Source organism: Thunnus thynnus, chromosome 15 (assembly GCF_963924715.1).
Source record: "Thunnus thynnus chromosome 15, fThuThy2.1, whole genome shotgun sequence".
Lineage (NCBI taxonomy): Eukaryota > Metazoa > Chordata > Actinopteri > Scombriformes > Scombridae > Thunnus > Thunnus thynnus.
The window spans coordinates 1,492,335-1,504,781 of NC_089531.1; the positions used below are offsets into that span (position 1 = coordinate 1,492,335).

General features: G+C 40.2%; 1 protein-coding gene across 1 annotated transcript; it reads left to right on the forward strand.

Annotated features, from left to right (window-relative positions):
- The first annotated feature begins 3,980 nt into the window (after nt 1-3,980).
- Nucleotides 3,981-12,200, forward strand: cct3 (chaperonin containing TCP1, subunit 3 (gamma)). Its single transcript, XM_067612926.1, has 14 exons — nt 3,981-4,100; nt 6,910-6,971; nt 7,394-7,444; nt 7,581-7,643; nt 7,737-7,833; nt 7,966-8,083; nt 8,511-8,697; nt 8,796-8,945; nt 9,615-9,747; nt 9,844-9,925; nt 10,005-10,185; nt 11,293-11,538; nt 11,737-11,868; nt 11,952-12,200. Exons 1-14 carry the CDS (start codon nt 4,073-4,075, stop codon nt 12,042-12,044), a joined length of 1,623 nt encoding a protein of 540 aa, XP_067469027.1. The 5' UTR covers nt 3,981-4,072; the 3' UTR covers nt 12,045-12,200.
- The last annotated feature ends 247 nt before the right edge of the window (nt 12,201-12,447 follow it).

Consider the following 12,447-nt stretch of genomic DNA (forward strand, 5'->3'; position numbering starts at 1 on the left):
CTGGAGTGATGTGATCCACCCTCCTGGTTTTAGTGAGGACTCTGAATCAGCTGCAGCTGTCTGATCGACCTGTAAAGACACTGTTACAGTAGTCGAGTCTACTGAAGATAAACAAATGGACAAGTTTTTCCAAATCCTGGTGAGACATAAGTCCTTTAATTCTTGATATATTCTTAAGGTGACAGAAGGCTGACTTTGTAATTATCTTAATGTGGCTGTTGAAATTCACGTCTGCAAGTGACTGAATTTCAATAGCTGTAGACTAAAACTATTAATGATGTACATCGCCTAGTTAAGCTAATTTAGAAAAAAAAAGAAAATATTTGAAAGTATTATTTAATTCAATTAACTTCAAATGTATTTTTATAACATCTCATACAAAACAGCTGTAGGAGAATGACAGTATCGGGTATCGGGAACAAGTCCCCACTATTTGAATAATGCCAATGATCCTGAGGATGACTCTGAGTATGGTGAGAAGATGGACACAGGTATTAAAGGGAAAAGTGTCGGAATGGAAAGGAGCCCGACAGGGGGGACTTGGACTTGATACCTGTTGATGGACTCAATGGACTGAATTATGTACCTTTAAGTCACAGTGTTGTCACCAATATCCTGAAACTAATGGTGTAATCAATTGTTACTGACATACACACTGTTATACACATACATATATACATGCAAACATATAACCACATACAGTCACAGCATATATTCTTGTGTAAGCACCAGTTGTAAGAATTACTGTACCATTACAGTATAAATTGTTTTATCATATCCATTTAATTTCATTAACCACTGTTTGAGTTATTATGAGAATGTGTTGCGTTGATGGTTCATGGTTCAGGGTGTGACTTGAGAAGTTGGCCACCGGTGGGGAAGGGGCCATGGGAGAATTTTTCCCTTTGAAAGGTTTTTCGCTCCCATACATCTCTGAGGTTGTGAGCTGTCTCATGCACTCATTATCACAGTAATGTTATACTCATGCGAATATCCTGAATACCATATCATTTTACTGTATCAGTTCTGCAATGTCTTATGTCATCCATCACTCATATTGAACACATATAGTCTAAATCACTATAGTGATTTCAGGGGGGATATGTAGGAGAATGACAGAGCCAGGCAACCGTGACCTAGAATGAGTGCCAGGTCGCAGTAACCTGTACCGATGCCGAACATGTCAGTCCACTGAACCAAAACAGGAGACATCTGGAGATATTGGGAAAGAGGCAGAATACCACACACACATAGTACAGAGACGCCCACTCAAATTTGGTTAAAGTCCAAAATTAAGTGAAACTGAGAAATGTCCCACCATTCTTCTTTAGAATTTGGATGAGACTTGTCACGCAACACAAACACATACACACACATAGCCTGTCTTCAGTATAAAAAGGCATGTCACGTTCTGTAATGTTGGAATTTTGTCTGTCTACATTGTTGGTGAGAGCCATTGTGAAATAAAAGAGATTCCCCATCTGACACCTGTGTCTCGACCATCTGATTCCTCTGTTGTCCACCTCTTTCTGCCACAACAGTACAAAGTGCTTTTCAGAAAAACAAAATAAAACAGCAAAAATGTGCAAATAAACAGAAACATCCATGCATACATAGAAAACACACATATAAAAACACATATACATACATACACACATACAAACATACTGTATAAATATGATGTGTTAATTTAAGAAAATATTCGAGTGAAAAGGAAGGTCTTTAGTTTGGTTTTGAAAGAACACAGTGTTGGAGCAAGTCAAGTTCAGCAGGCAAACTATTCTATTCTTTAGGTGCATTAATACTGAATGTCATCTCACCAGACTTTGAAAGTGCTCTCGGTACACGAAGGAGATTTCCAACTTGTGATCTCAGAGATCTGCTGAGGTTATAAACTGACAGCATGTCTGAGATGTACTGTTAAGCCAGACCAGTAAAAATTGTAATTTAAGGATTGTTTTGTTTGGAAGACCCATAAACTGATAACTGAAATAAACCAGCATGCTCATGACAAATACATGAGTTTATCTGAGTCAGATTGAGAAAGAAAGCCTCTGATTCTGGAAATGTTTCTGAGTTGGAAAAAGGCAACCTCGGTGATGCTGTGAATATGATCCTTAAAGCTGAGTTCACCATCCATGATTACTCCTGGGTTTTTAATCTGGTCACTTGTTTTTAGCGATCTGGACTCCAGGTACTCACAGACCAGCTGTCTCTGGGCTTTAGCATGTACAACCAAAATCTCAGGTTTCTCCCTGTTCAGCAGAAGGAAGTTTGCTGCCATCCAGTGGTTGATTCCTTCCAAGCAGCTTACTAGAGAGTTAATGGGTTGGAAGTCATTAGTAGACAGTGAGATGAGAAGCTGCATGTTATCAACATAATTATGGTAGCTGATGTTATGTTTGCTGATAATGTAACCAAGGGAGAGCAAATATAGGTTAAATAGAAGAGGACCCAGGATGGAGCCCTGCGGGACCCCGCACACTAATATGTGTCTGTTGGAGTGGAAGTCCCCAAGCGTGACAATGAAATTAGGTTAGGATTCAAACCGACAAGGAACCGTACTAGATAGACCCACCCAGTTTCTCAAATCTCAAATTCACTTTTTTGGCGGGAGTATTCTTGGAAGATACAACTCCATTACCTCACAACACCAATTCAACAGGCAAAATTCAATGATGAGATTACTCCAGAGTGCTGGAGGAACTGTGGGGACTACACTGCTTTCTCATATAGTATGGTTTTGCCTAGTATTAAAATCATTGTGGAAAGCAATACATAATGGAGTTTGGATGATACTGAAAGTAAATTTCCCACTGGACGTTAAGTACTACATGTTGGTATGAGCCCATTACATATTGTAGAAGAACAAGACAAATACATGGTAAGAATCTAGAACTATTGAAAGCAATCACACACAACTAGTGTCAAATATACAAGCCACAAATACAGACATGGAGGGATCTGATCAAGTGCAAAAAAGTGCAATATCCTGGCATCTGGGCCGCCAATAAAATATTGTAAAATAATGGAGAAACAACTAAATTTCCTATAAAAATGTACTGACACTACTATAAAATAGTAATAATCAGACTTAAAATTACAGAAATGTACTGTTATAAAATTAGTTTAATTACATAATTTTACATGAAAACTTCTATATCGATCTATATTTAATGTAATAAAATGATACCACTGATAAAACATTTGATTTATACACATTTGATTCACATTTTTTAAGAATAAGAATACTGTTGTAAAACAGGTAATCAGGTTTATAATTGCATCTATATAATTCAAGATCATATTAAGTGTAATACGAATGACACAATTTTCATGTTATTTTACATTTGACATGTAAATTCACACTATATTTTCATAATTTTATTGACATTTCATATGTTTTTGAAATATGTGAAAAATCTGTGAAATAAAAAAATCTGTATCTGCAGCCATGTGAACTAAAATATAATTTCAAATTTGGAGCATGTATTGATCATGATTGATGATATTGATCATCCTTGAGGTTGTTTTTGTTTTGTTTTTTTCCTTGAAGCGTCCAGTGCACAAACACTGCGAATGGACTTTACAGTGAAGTAGGAAATATCTTGTGTCCAGCAGGAAAACTTCTGAAATGAAATATATTTTCATATTTATAGATTCTGGATTTTTTAATGAGGGATGAAGGAGTAGATGTAATAGATGGATTTTAACAAGATAATTGAAGTTTTTGTTTAAATGGAAAACCATATCAGACACAATTTTTATTCAAAGTAAAGTATTTTATATACATCTTGAAACTTGTCAAGAGATCTTTAAATTGAAGACTACAGTGTAAAAATGCCGGTTTGTGAGCAGTTCTCACCATAAAAGGCTGCGCCTCCATCTCCACTAATCGCTTTATTTTGCCCTCCTCATTGATCCGATTGGTGAAAACGTGCGTCTGTCATATTGATGCTCTCAGCTTATTGGCCGGACCCGTGTTGGTTTTCCCGCCCCTGCCGTTGAACCCTCCCTCTCCTCGTGCCCCTCAGAAGCTTCCAGGCTCTGCTGTCCGGCGCGTGCTGCGAAAATGATCGGCCAGCAGGTTTTAGTGCTTAGTAAGTATCCCAAAACATTTAAATATAAAGTTTAACGTTTGTACTTTAACATGGAGGCTGCACATAATCGGTACCGTCTCCGATTTTAGCCGTTTATCGTCAGAGCGGCCCGGGTGCTTCTACACAAAGCGGGGACCGGCGGTTAGCTAGCGGTGGAGCATGCGCTAACCAGGCTAACAGCTAGCTAACAGTTAATATCGCCGTTGACAGACAGCGAGGTGAAGCTAGCCGGTGTTAGCATCTTTAGCTCGGCTCTCGTGTATCCTGAGGCAACGGGGAGCGTGACTTTATGCTATGCTATGCTAAGCTAAGCTAACTTAGCCTCGTTACTCAGCATGAAAACGACGCTGAAGTTAGCTTCCGATTCGGGGTTAAGGGGAACGTTAACAGGCATTTTCATTATTATCAGACATTTAACAAATAAATCAATCGATACAATAATAGCCGGATTATTTGATTATGAAAATAACGTTTAGTTGCAGCTCTGTTTATAATGTTTCATCATCACATAATAACCTGACAACTGGTGAAATTTATCAATAAATCATGACGCAGCTGCAGATCAGTGAGGGTGTGGCTGCTTCAACTAAACATCACTTAAACAGACTATTAGTATCTCAGACAGAGATGAAGATTATTATCCGCCCGGTTATAACTGACTAACCCGACGCTGAAGTTAGCTTCAAATTCAGGGATTAAGGGAAACATAAATGATGATATTTAGTGGCTGATGCTCCGTTTTTGCTCCACTCACACTTGTGAGAAAGTGTAGATATCGTAGAAAAATCCTTAACGCTGTTTAAACCCTCTTTCAGAATTGTGAAAGCGTAATTTTACTCATAAAAACAGAAAAAAGGCGATTTTATTGATTCAGTGAAGGAAAGAAAGCAGTGTCTGCATGCTGGATTTTAGCTCCCAAAAATGTATTTGACTGAAAAGACAATGCAGATTATTTTAACACTGTTTTCATCAGGCAGGATGTGTCAAATACAGTCAAATAATTTTTTTTAAGCTAAAATCCTCTTTTCCCTTCATTCCTTGATATTCACACAAATCTATCTATAGTAGATATAGAATAAAATCTGTATAAAAAAGAACAGTCACATTTAAAAAGAAAGGAATAGACAGGGTGTTGTGTGTCAGGTATGAGGTCTTAATTGATCTTTTGTCTGTCTGTGGAGCAGTTATTTCAATCATTTTGGGAGACAATAAGAGCAAACGTGAACCTTAATTTGTATATAATGTAGTAAATTTGACTGACAAAGGTTGTATTTAGTTTAAAGTTTGTCAAAAGAAGAAAAAAAATCTACATAAAGATCATCTATAAGACACAATCCACTTCACCTGGACCTGGTCTAATATGGTCTGGACAGGAAAAAGCAGCGAAATCGCCTTTTTTCTGTTTGTCATAAGCAAAATAAAGATTTCACAAATCTGAAAGTGGGTTTAAACAGTGTTAAGGCTTCTGCTACGATGTTTTAACACTTTCTCACCAGTGTAAGAGTGGAGAATCAGCTGCTAAATATCATTAATCATGTTTCTCTTAACTTTCCGCTTAACCCTGAATCAGAAGCTGACTTCAGCATCGCGTATGAGAAGATGATCAGCTGATCTGCTCTAAAGCTTCAGCTGTGATGCTACTGCAGTTTATTAAAGAAGGATATCAGAGTTATAACAGACTGATGATGATAATCTTCATCTCTGTCTGAGCTGCTAACAGCCTGTTTAAGTGATGTTTATTTGAAGCAGCTACGCCCTCATTGATCTGCAGCTGCGTCGTGATTATCGATAAATTACACCAATTATTACGTTACTATGTTATTTTCTTTAGTTATTCTGTGACGATAAAACATTATAATCAGAACCGTTATTTTCGTTATCAATTACTTCGATTATTATTGTATCGATTGATTAATTTGTAGATTAAATGTCTGTTAGAATTTCCCAGAATCAAAGGTGATGTCTGTAAATGTCTTTAAATATTCAGTTTATAATGATAGAAAATGACAAACAGAACATCTGAGACACTGAAGACTTTAGATTTAACTTTATTACAATGAAGTAATTATCACAAATGCTGACAATTATTCTTTTGTTGATTAATTATTCAATTAACAGATTGTGGCAACGTGATTATTAAGTTTGAGGGATTTGATAGTGATTATTAGCTGTTAAAATGTATTTGTGACCCAAAATGTTCATAAAAAGTCTAAATCCAGTTAAATATGCAGATTGATGAAAAAGTCTGTTATTGATCCCTGATCACATAGCTGATCAGCTCTGGAGCTGCAATGATTAATCGATTAATTGCCAACTATTAAATAAACACCCGTCGATTTTGATAATTTAATTCTCTGATTCCAGCTTCTTAAATGTGAATATTTTCTAGTTTCTTTAATCTCTATGACAGTAAACTGAATAGTTTAGACATTTGAAGACGTCATCTTAAGCTTTGGGAAACACTGATGCACATTTTCTGACATTTTATAGACCAAACAACTAATTGATTAATTGAAAAAATAATCGTTAGTTGCAGCTCTACCAGTATTTAAAGGGTCAGTTAACTTAAATCACCAACATTATTTATCCATTCAGATGTCTGAACATCAGTGTTTCTGTCTCATCGTGTTTCATCATGTTTTTTGTTTTTGGATGTTGGTCAGACTGAAGACAGTATAAAAATAATCCATGAATGATGTATTGATTATGTATTGATTAACTTCCCGAGTTTGTTGAAGCTCAGTTTATATCAGCTTCCAAATAAAAACGCTGAGTTTAACTTCCTGTTTGTCTGCTCTTTTCTCGGCAGACCAGAACGTGAAGAGAGAGTCAGGACGTAAAGTCCAGACTGGCAACATCAACGCTGCCAAGGTGAGTTTCTACTCTACTTACGCAGGTATTTAGCAGAGTCGCCCAGACAGACAGAAGAAGCCTTCACATGTTTAAACTGGCACTGAGAGGAAAACATGAATCATAATAATGTTTATTTACATGATACTTAACAGTTTAAGTATCATGTAAATAAATCTTTAGTCTGGTTCAGACTTCACGGCATCAGTGTCTGCACGCGTCTTCTTATTGATTTGTGATTATTGTGATGTTGTTGTTGCAGTAATTCCCTTTAACTGGGACACGTTTCTGCTGAGAGAGACAGTAAAAGTGACTCTGACCTCCATTTAAATGCAGCTTGTTTGTAGATCTGGTGTCACTGTGCTGACAGCAGAGAGTCACAAGCTGCTGACGTGTTTCTGTTGGTTCATGTGAATAATCTGTGACGTGTTTGTGTGTTTCAGACCATCGCAGATGTGATCAGAACCTGCCTCGGCCCTCGGGCCATGATGAAGGTGAGACACAGCTCCAACGTCCAATCACAACAGAGAAACACTTACAATCTTTAATAATGACAGAATAACATACTGACTGTGTGTGTGTGTGTGTGTGTGTGTGTGTGTGTGTGTGTGTGTGTGTGTGTGTGTGTAGATGCTGCTCGACCCCACAGGAGGCATCGTGATGACCAACGATGGAAACGCCATCCTCAGAGAGGTCAGCACATCATTTAGATTCTCATATAGAATTTCACGTGTGTGTGTGTCACAGTGGGTCACCACTAACATCCCCCCGTCTCCATGGTAACAGATCCAAGTTCAGCATCCTGCTGCCAAGTCCATGATCGAGATCAGCCGCACGCAGGATGAAGAGGTTGGAGACGGGACGACGTCAGTCATCATCCTCGGTGAGAAAACTCTGAAAATCTTGTAGAGATGATTAGGAGGAAACAACAGGAAACTGCTGACTGTGTGTGTTACTGTGTGTAATACTCGTGTGTGTGTGTGTGTGTGTGTGTGTGTGTGTGTGTGTGTGTTAGCCGGAGAGATGCTAGCTGTAGCAGAGCAGTTCCTGGAGCAGCAGATGCATCCGACCGTCGTCATCAGCGCCTACAGACAGGCTCTGGAGGACATGCTGGACACACTGAAGGAGATCAGGTATACACACACACACACACACAAGAACTGACTGACATTAAAAATTACAAATAAAACTAAGTTTGTATGTGTTATAATTTCTATCAAGCAAAGATGAGTATTTTAGACTCCGTTAACTAAAAATGAAACTGAAGAAAATAAACGTCACATCACAAAATGTTCTAAAAACATGAAACCGAGTGACGAAGTGTGAAGTGTTTGTCTGCATTTATAATCAATAAAGTCATTTATAGATTGTGAGAAAAGTTTCATCGAGACATGTCTTTTATTTTGAAGGTTGTAATGATTCAGGCGATTAATTGATCACTACTTATAAAGTTTACTGAGAGCAGAAGAATAAAGTCATGATGATCTGTGACCTCTGACAGACATTATTCAGATATTATTCAGTCAGGTTAATAAGCCCCGCCCCCTCCCCTCCTCTCAGCACCCCCGTGGACACGGCGGACCGCTCCATGATGCTGAAGATCGTCCACTCTGCCATCAACACCAAAGCTCTGAGCCGCTGGTCCGAGCTGGCGTGCGGCATCGCTCTGGACGCCGTGCGCACCGTGGAGCTGGAAGACGGTGGACGCAAAGAGATCGACATCAAGAAGTACGCCAAGGTGGAGAAGGTACGGATCATACCCGCCCTCTGTGACGTCATCACTGACACCGCTTTATTCTGCTCAGCCTACATTTCCCATGATGCCTCTTGTGATGATGTGCTCAGGTTCCAGGCGGGATCATCGAGGACTCGTGTGTGCTGCGAGGCGTGATGGTGAATAAAGACGTGACTCACCCGAGGATGAGACGGATGATCAAAGAGCCGAGAATCGTCCTGCTGGACTGTTCTCTGGAGTACAAGAAGGGCGAGAGCCAGGTAACACACACACGCACGCACACACACACACACACACACACACTTCACACTGACACACACTGAATAACACACTTTCAGTACGTTTATCCATCTCGAGACTGACGATCCTCCCGTGACACTGACCGAGTGCAACACTACTATATCGCCGTATTTAAACTATATCATCGGGTATCTCAGATACACCAGGTTACCAGGGCAACCGAAATTGTTTATATGCACTGTAATAACCTGAAAGTGATTTCTCTCCTATTGCTGAGATTATTTTGGAAGCGTGGTTTACTCATTCAGGCTGCTTTGTGTTTAAGTTTTATCAGACTTTGGACGCAATTATTTTAAATACGAGGATGCGTCGCTCCGTGTAACAACCTCCTTTCATCCTGCTGCTCCGCTGCGCTTCCTCTGTCTGCGCTCTTCTGTTTGTCACATGTGAAAAGGCGATTAGAAACCTGGTGACACGTTACATGATGATCCAGGAGGAATCGACCTGAGCAAATCAGGTTTCTGTAATACTGAACCGCGATTACAGAAGTTTACACGACGACAGAAATCAGCTGACTGATGTAAACACACTGAGTGATGCGCACAGTAACACACACTCTGCTGTGTATTCTTCAGGTGTGTAATGTGTTAACTGTGTGTGTGTGTGTGTGTGTGTGTGTGTGTTTTCAGACCGACATCGAGATCAGTAAGGAGGAGGACTTTGCCAGGATCCTGCAGATGGAGGAGGAATACATCCAGCAGATCTGTGAGGACATCATCCGCATAAAACCAGACCTGGTCTTCACTGAGAAGGGCATCTCAGGTACACAACAACACACACACACTGTAACTAATTTGTGGTTTATTATAATCAATAAATGTTATCAGAGCGTAACCCTGCTTCTCTGCGTCCTCTCAGATCTGGCTCAGCACTACCTGGTGAAGGCCAACATCACCGCCATCCGCCGAGTGAGGAAGACCGACAACAACCGCATCGCCAGGTAAGCCGACCTAATGCCTGCTCACCTGCAGCCAATCGGCAATCGGCGGGATGTGATGTCACTGCTCTCTGTCCGGCAGGGCGTGCGGGGCTCGTATCGTCAGTCGGACCGACGAGCTGCGTGAGGAAGACGTGGGTACTGGCGCGGGGCTGTTTGAGGTGAAGAAGATCGGAGACGAGTATTTCACCTTCGTCACCGAGTGCAAAGATCCTAAAGCTTGCACCATCCTGCTGAGAGGAGCCAGCAAGGAGATCCTGGCCGTGAGCTCATTATTGATTTATTATTGATTACTGATCGTTTCATAACTTCTAAAATATTCTATTTTTTTAAACCTCTTCACACTCGCTCATACTTCACTCAGAAACTTCATTCAAACTTCAAATGAGTCATCTATGAATATATCATCTGTAAATATACAGTACTGGTTAAAAGTTTCTCCCCTGAGAACTTTTAAGTGTGTCCAGACTTTTTATTGGTACTGTATTTATCTATAAATCAATATCATTTACCTGAGTTCAGCTTGTTCACACCTTTCTCAGTTTGTCTCAGTTTAAACTCATTTCAGAGATTCAAAGTGACTCTTTAAAGGATAACTATGATGATTTTGTACATTTTTCTTGTCAACAGATCTCATGTTTGGATCCAAACCAACAATGAACTGATCTACTAACAAGTATTGTGTGTAAAACTATTAAAAACACATCAATTAGCCACACCGCAGCGCTGGGTGACTTCATCCTTCATCCATGAAAACTGTGGCTACTGTAGTTTGTTTAGAAACGGCTCCAAAGACTAATAACATTGATAAGATAGTACCTCTTGACTTTATTTATTTATAATGTACATTATACAGTTTTCAAAGAACTTCAGTACAAATTCCAGACGTTATGATATGTAGCATAACAAGCTAGCGAAGCTGTAAACAGAACCACGTTTCTGCACATGCTCAGTGACCAAACTCTTCATGATGAAGGAACATGTTGCCCAGTGCAGCAGACAACAACGGAGGAATAAGATACATCAGGCTTTAATACACACACAATACTTGTTAGTAGATCAGTTCATTGTTGGTTTGGATCCAAACATGAAGAAAAATCACCAGAATGATCCTTTAACTTACTCTTGTTTTGACACTTAAACTGCTTTCAGTTCTGACACAGATTTTAATACTTCAGACAGTTTGACTGATTGTTTGTGAGTGTTTACACTGTAACTCCTTTCAGCCACTTCACCTTTTCAGTATTTTAACAGTTTCAGATGTTTAAACTGAAGCGATAGCCTTCATCATCCTCACTAGATGGATCCTGCTGTCAGTGAGGCGTTCAGGGCCCGTCCCTGCTGTCTGTAAAACTGAGTTCTGTGTTCAGGAGGTGGAGAGGAACCTGCAGGACGCCATGCAGGTGTGTCGTAATGTGCTTCTGGAGCCCTACCTGTTGCCGGGCGGCGGCGCCGTGGAGATGGCGGTGTCGAAACGTCTGACGGAGCGTTCCCGTGCTCTCACCGGCGTCGAACAGTGGCCGTACCGTGCTGTGGCCCAGTCACTGGAGGTCATCCCCCGAACCCTGATCCAGAACTGTGGAGCCTCCACCATCCGAGTGCTGACATCACTGAGGGTACAAAACTTTATTTATAACGGCAAAAACTTTAATTACAATCATCCAATGCTTATATTAAAGGATACAGAACTTTATATATACCATCAAAAACTTTATTTAAATCATCAGAGTGGTACAAAGCTTTGTATCCAACGTGTGAAACCCGTCTATTGTAGTTTTTTGTTATTGATCATTAATCGATCTGTCTGTCTGAAGGCCAAACACATTCAGGAGAACAGTGTGAATTGGGGAGTGGACGGTGAGACCGGCTGTCTGTCAGACATGACCTCTCTGGGCATCTGGGAACCGCTGGCTGTCAAAGCTCAGACCTACAAGACAGCTGTGGAGGTGAGAACCAGACTGATACTCTGACGTTCTGGTACTCTGACGTTCTGTTTGTCGGTTCTCACTGTGACTCTTCTGCTCCTCAGACGGCCATCTTGTTGCTGCGTATTGACGACATCGTCTCTGGTCACAAGAAGAAAGACAAAGACGAGCAGATGGGAGGACACGGAGCCGAGTAGATCTGCAGCGATCCACATGAACATCAGAGTCACTCCGTCACTGTTTGTGTGTGTGTGTGTCTGTGTGTATGTGTGTATGTTTGTGTGTGTGTGTGTGGGGACCAGACGACTCACTGAAACTTAAAAACCGTCAATAAAGTTAAAATTAGAAACGTTCCTGCATCTGTTTTCATTTATTCTTGTGTTTCTGGCGTCTTTACCTGTTGAACCTCATATCGGCTTCAGCTGAATCAACATTGTGAGAAAGTTACTGCTTTACTTTAGTATTTTAGTTTATGAACTTTGTGTCCATGTGTGGAGATGCGACACTGCAGGACTGAGACGAGATGTTGGTGGTTTTCCTCTGAATGACCAATCACATGCCAGTCCTCCTCACCTGCCTGAAACACATCCATCATCAGTA

Coding starts and splice junctions, on each gene's coding strand:
- cct3 (XM_067612926.1), top strand. CDS start 4,073: ATGATCGGCCAGCAGGTTTTAGTGCTTA. Junction 8,084..8,510: donor GACACACTGAAGGAGATCAG/GTATACACACAC, acceptor CCCTCCTCTCAG/CACCCCCGTGGACACGGCGG. Junction 8,946..9,614: donor ACAAGAAGGGCGAGAGCCAG/GTAACACACACA, acceptor GTGTGTTTTCAG/ACCGACATCGAGATCAGTAA.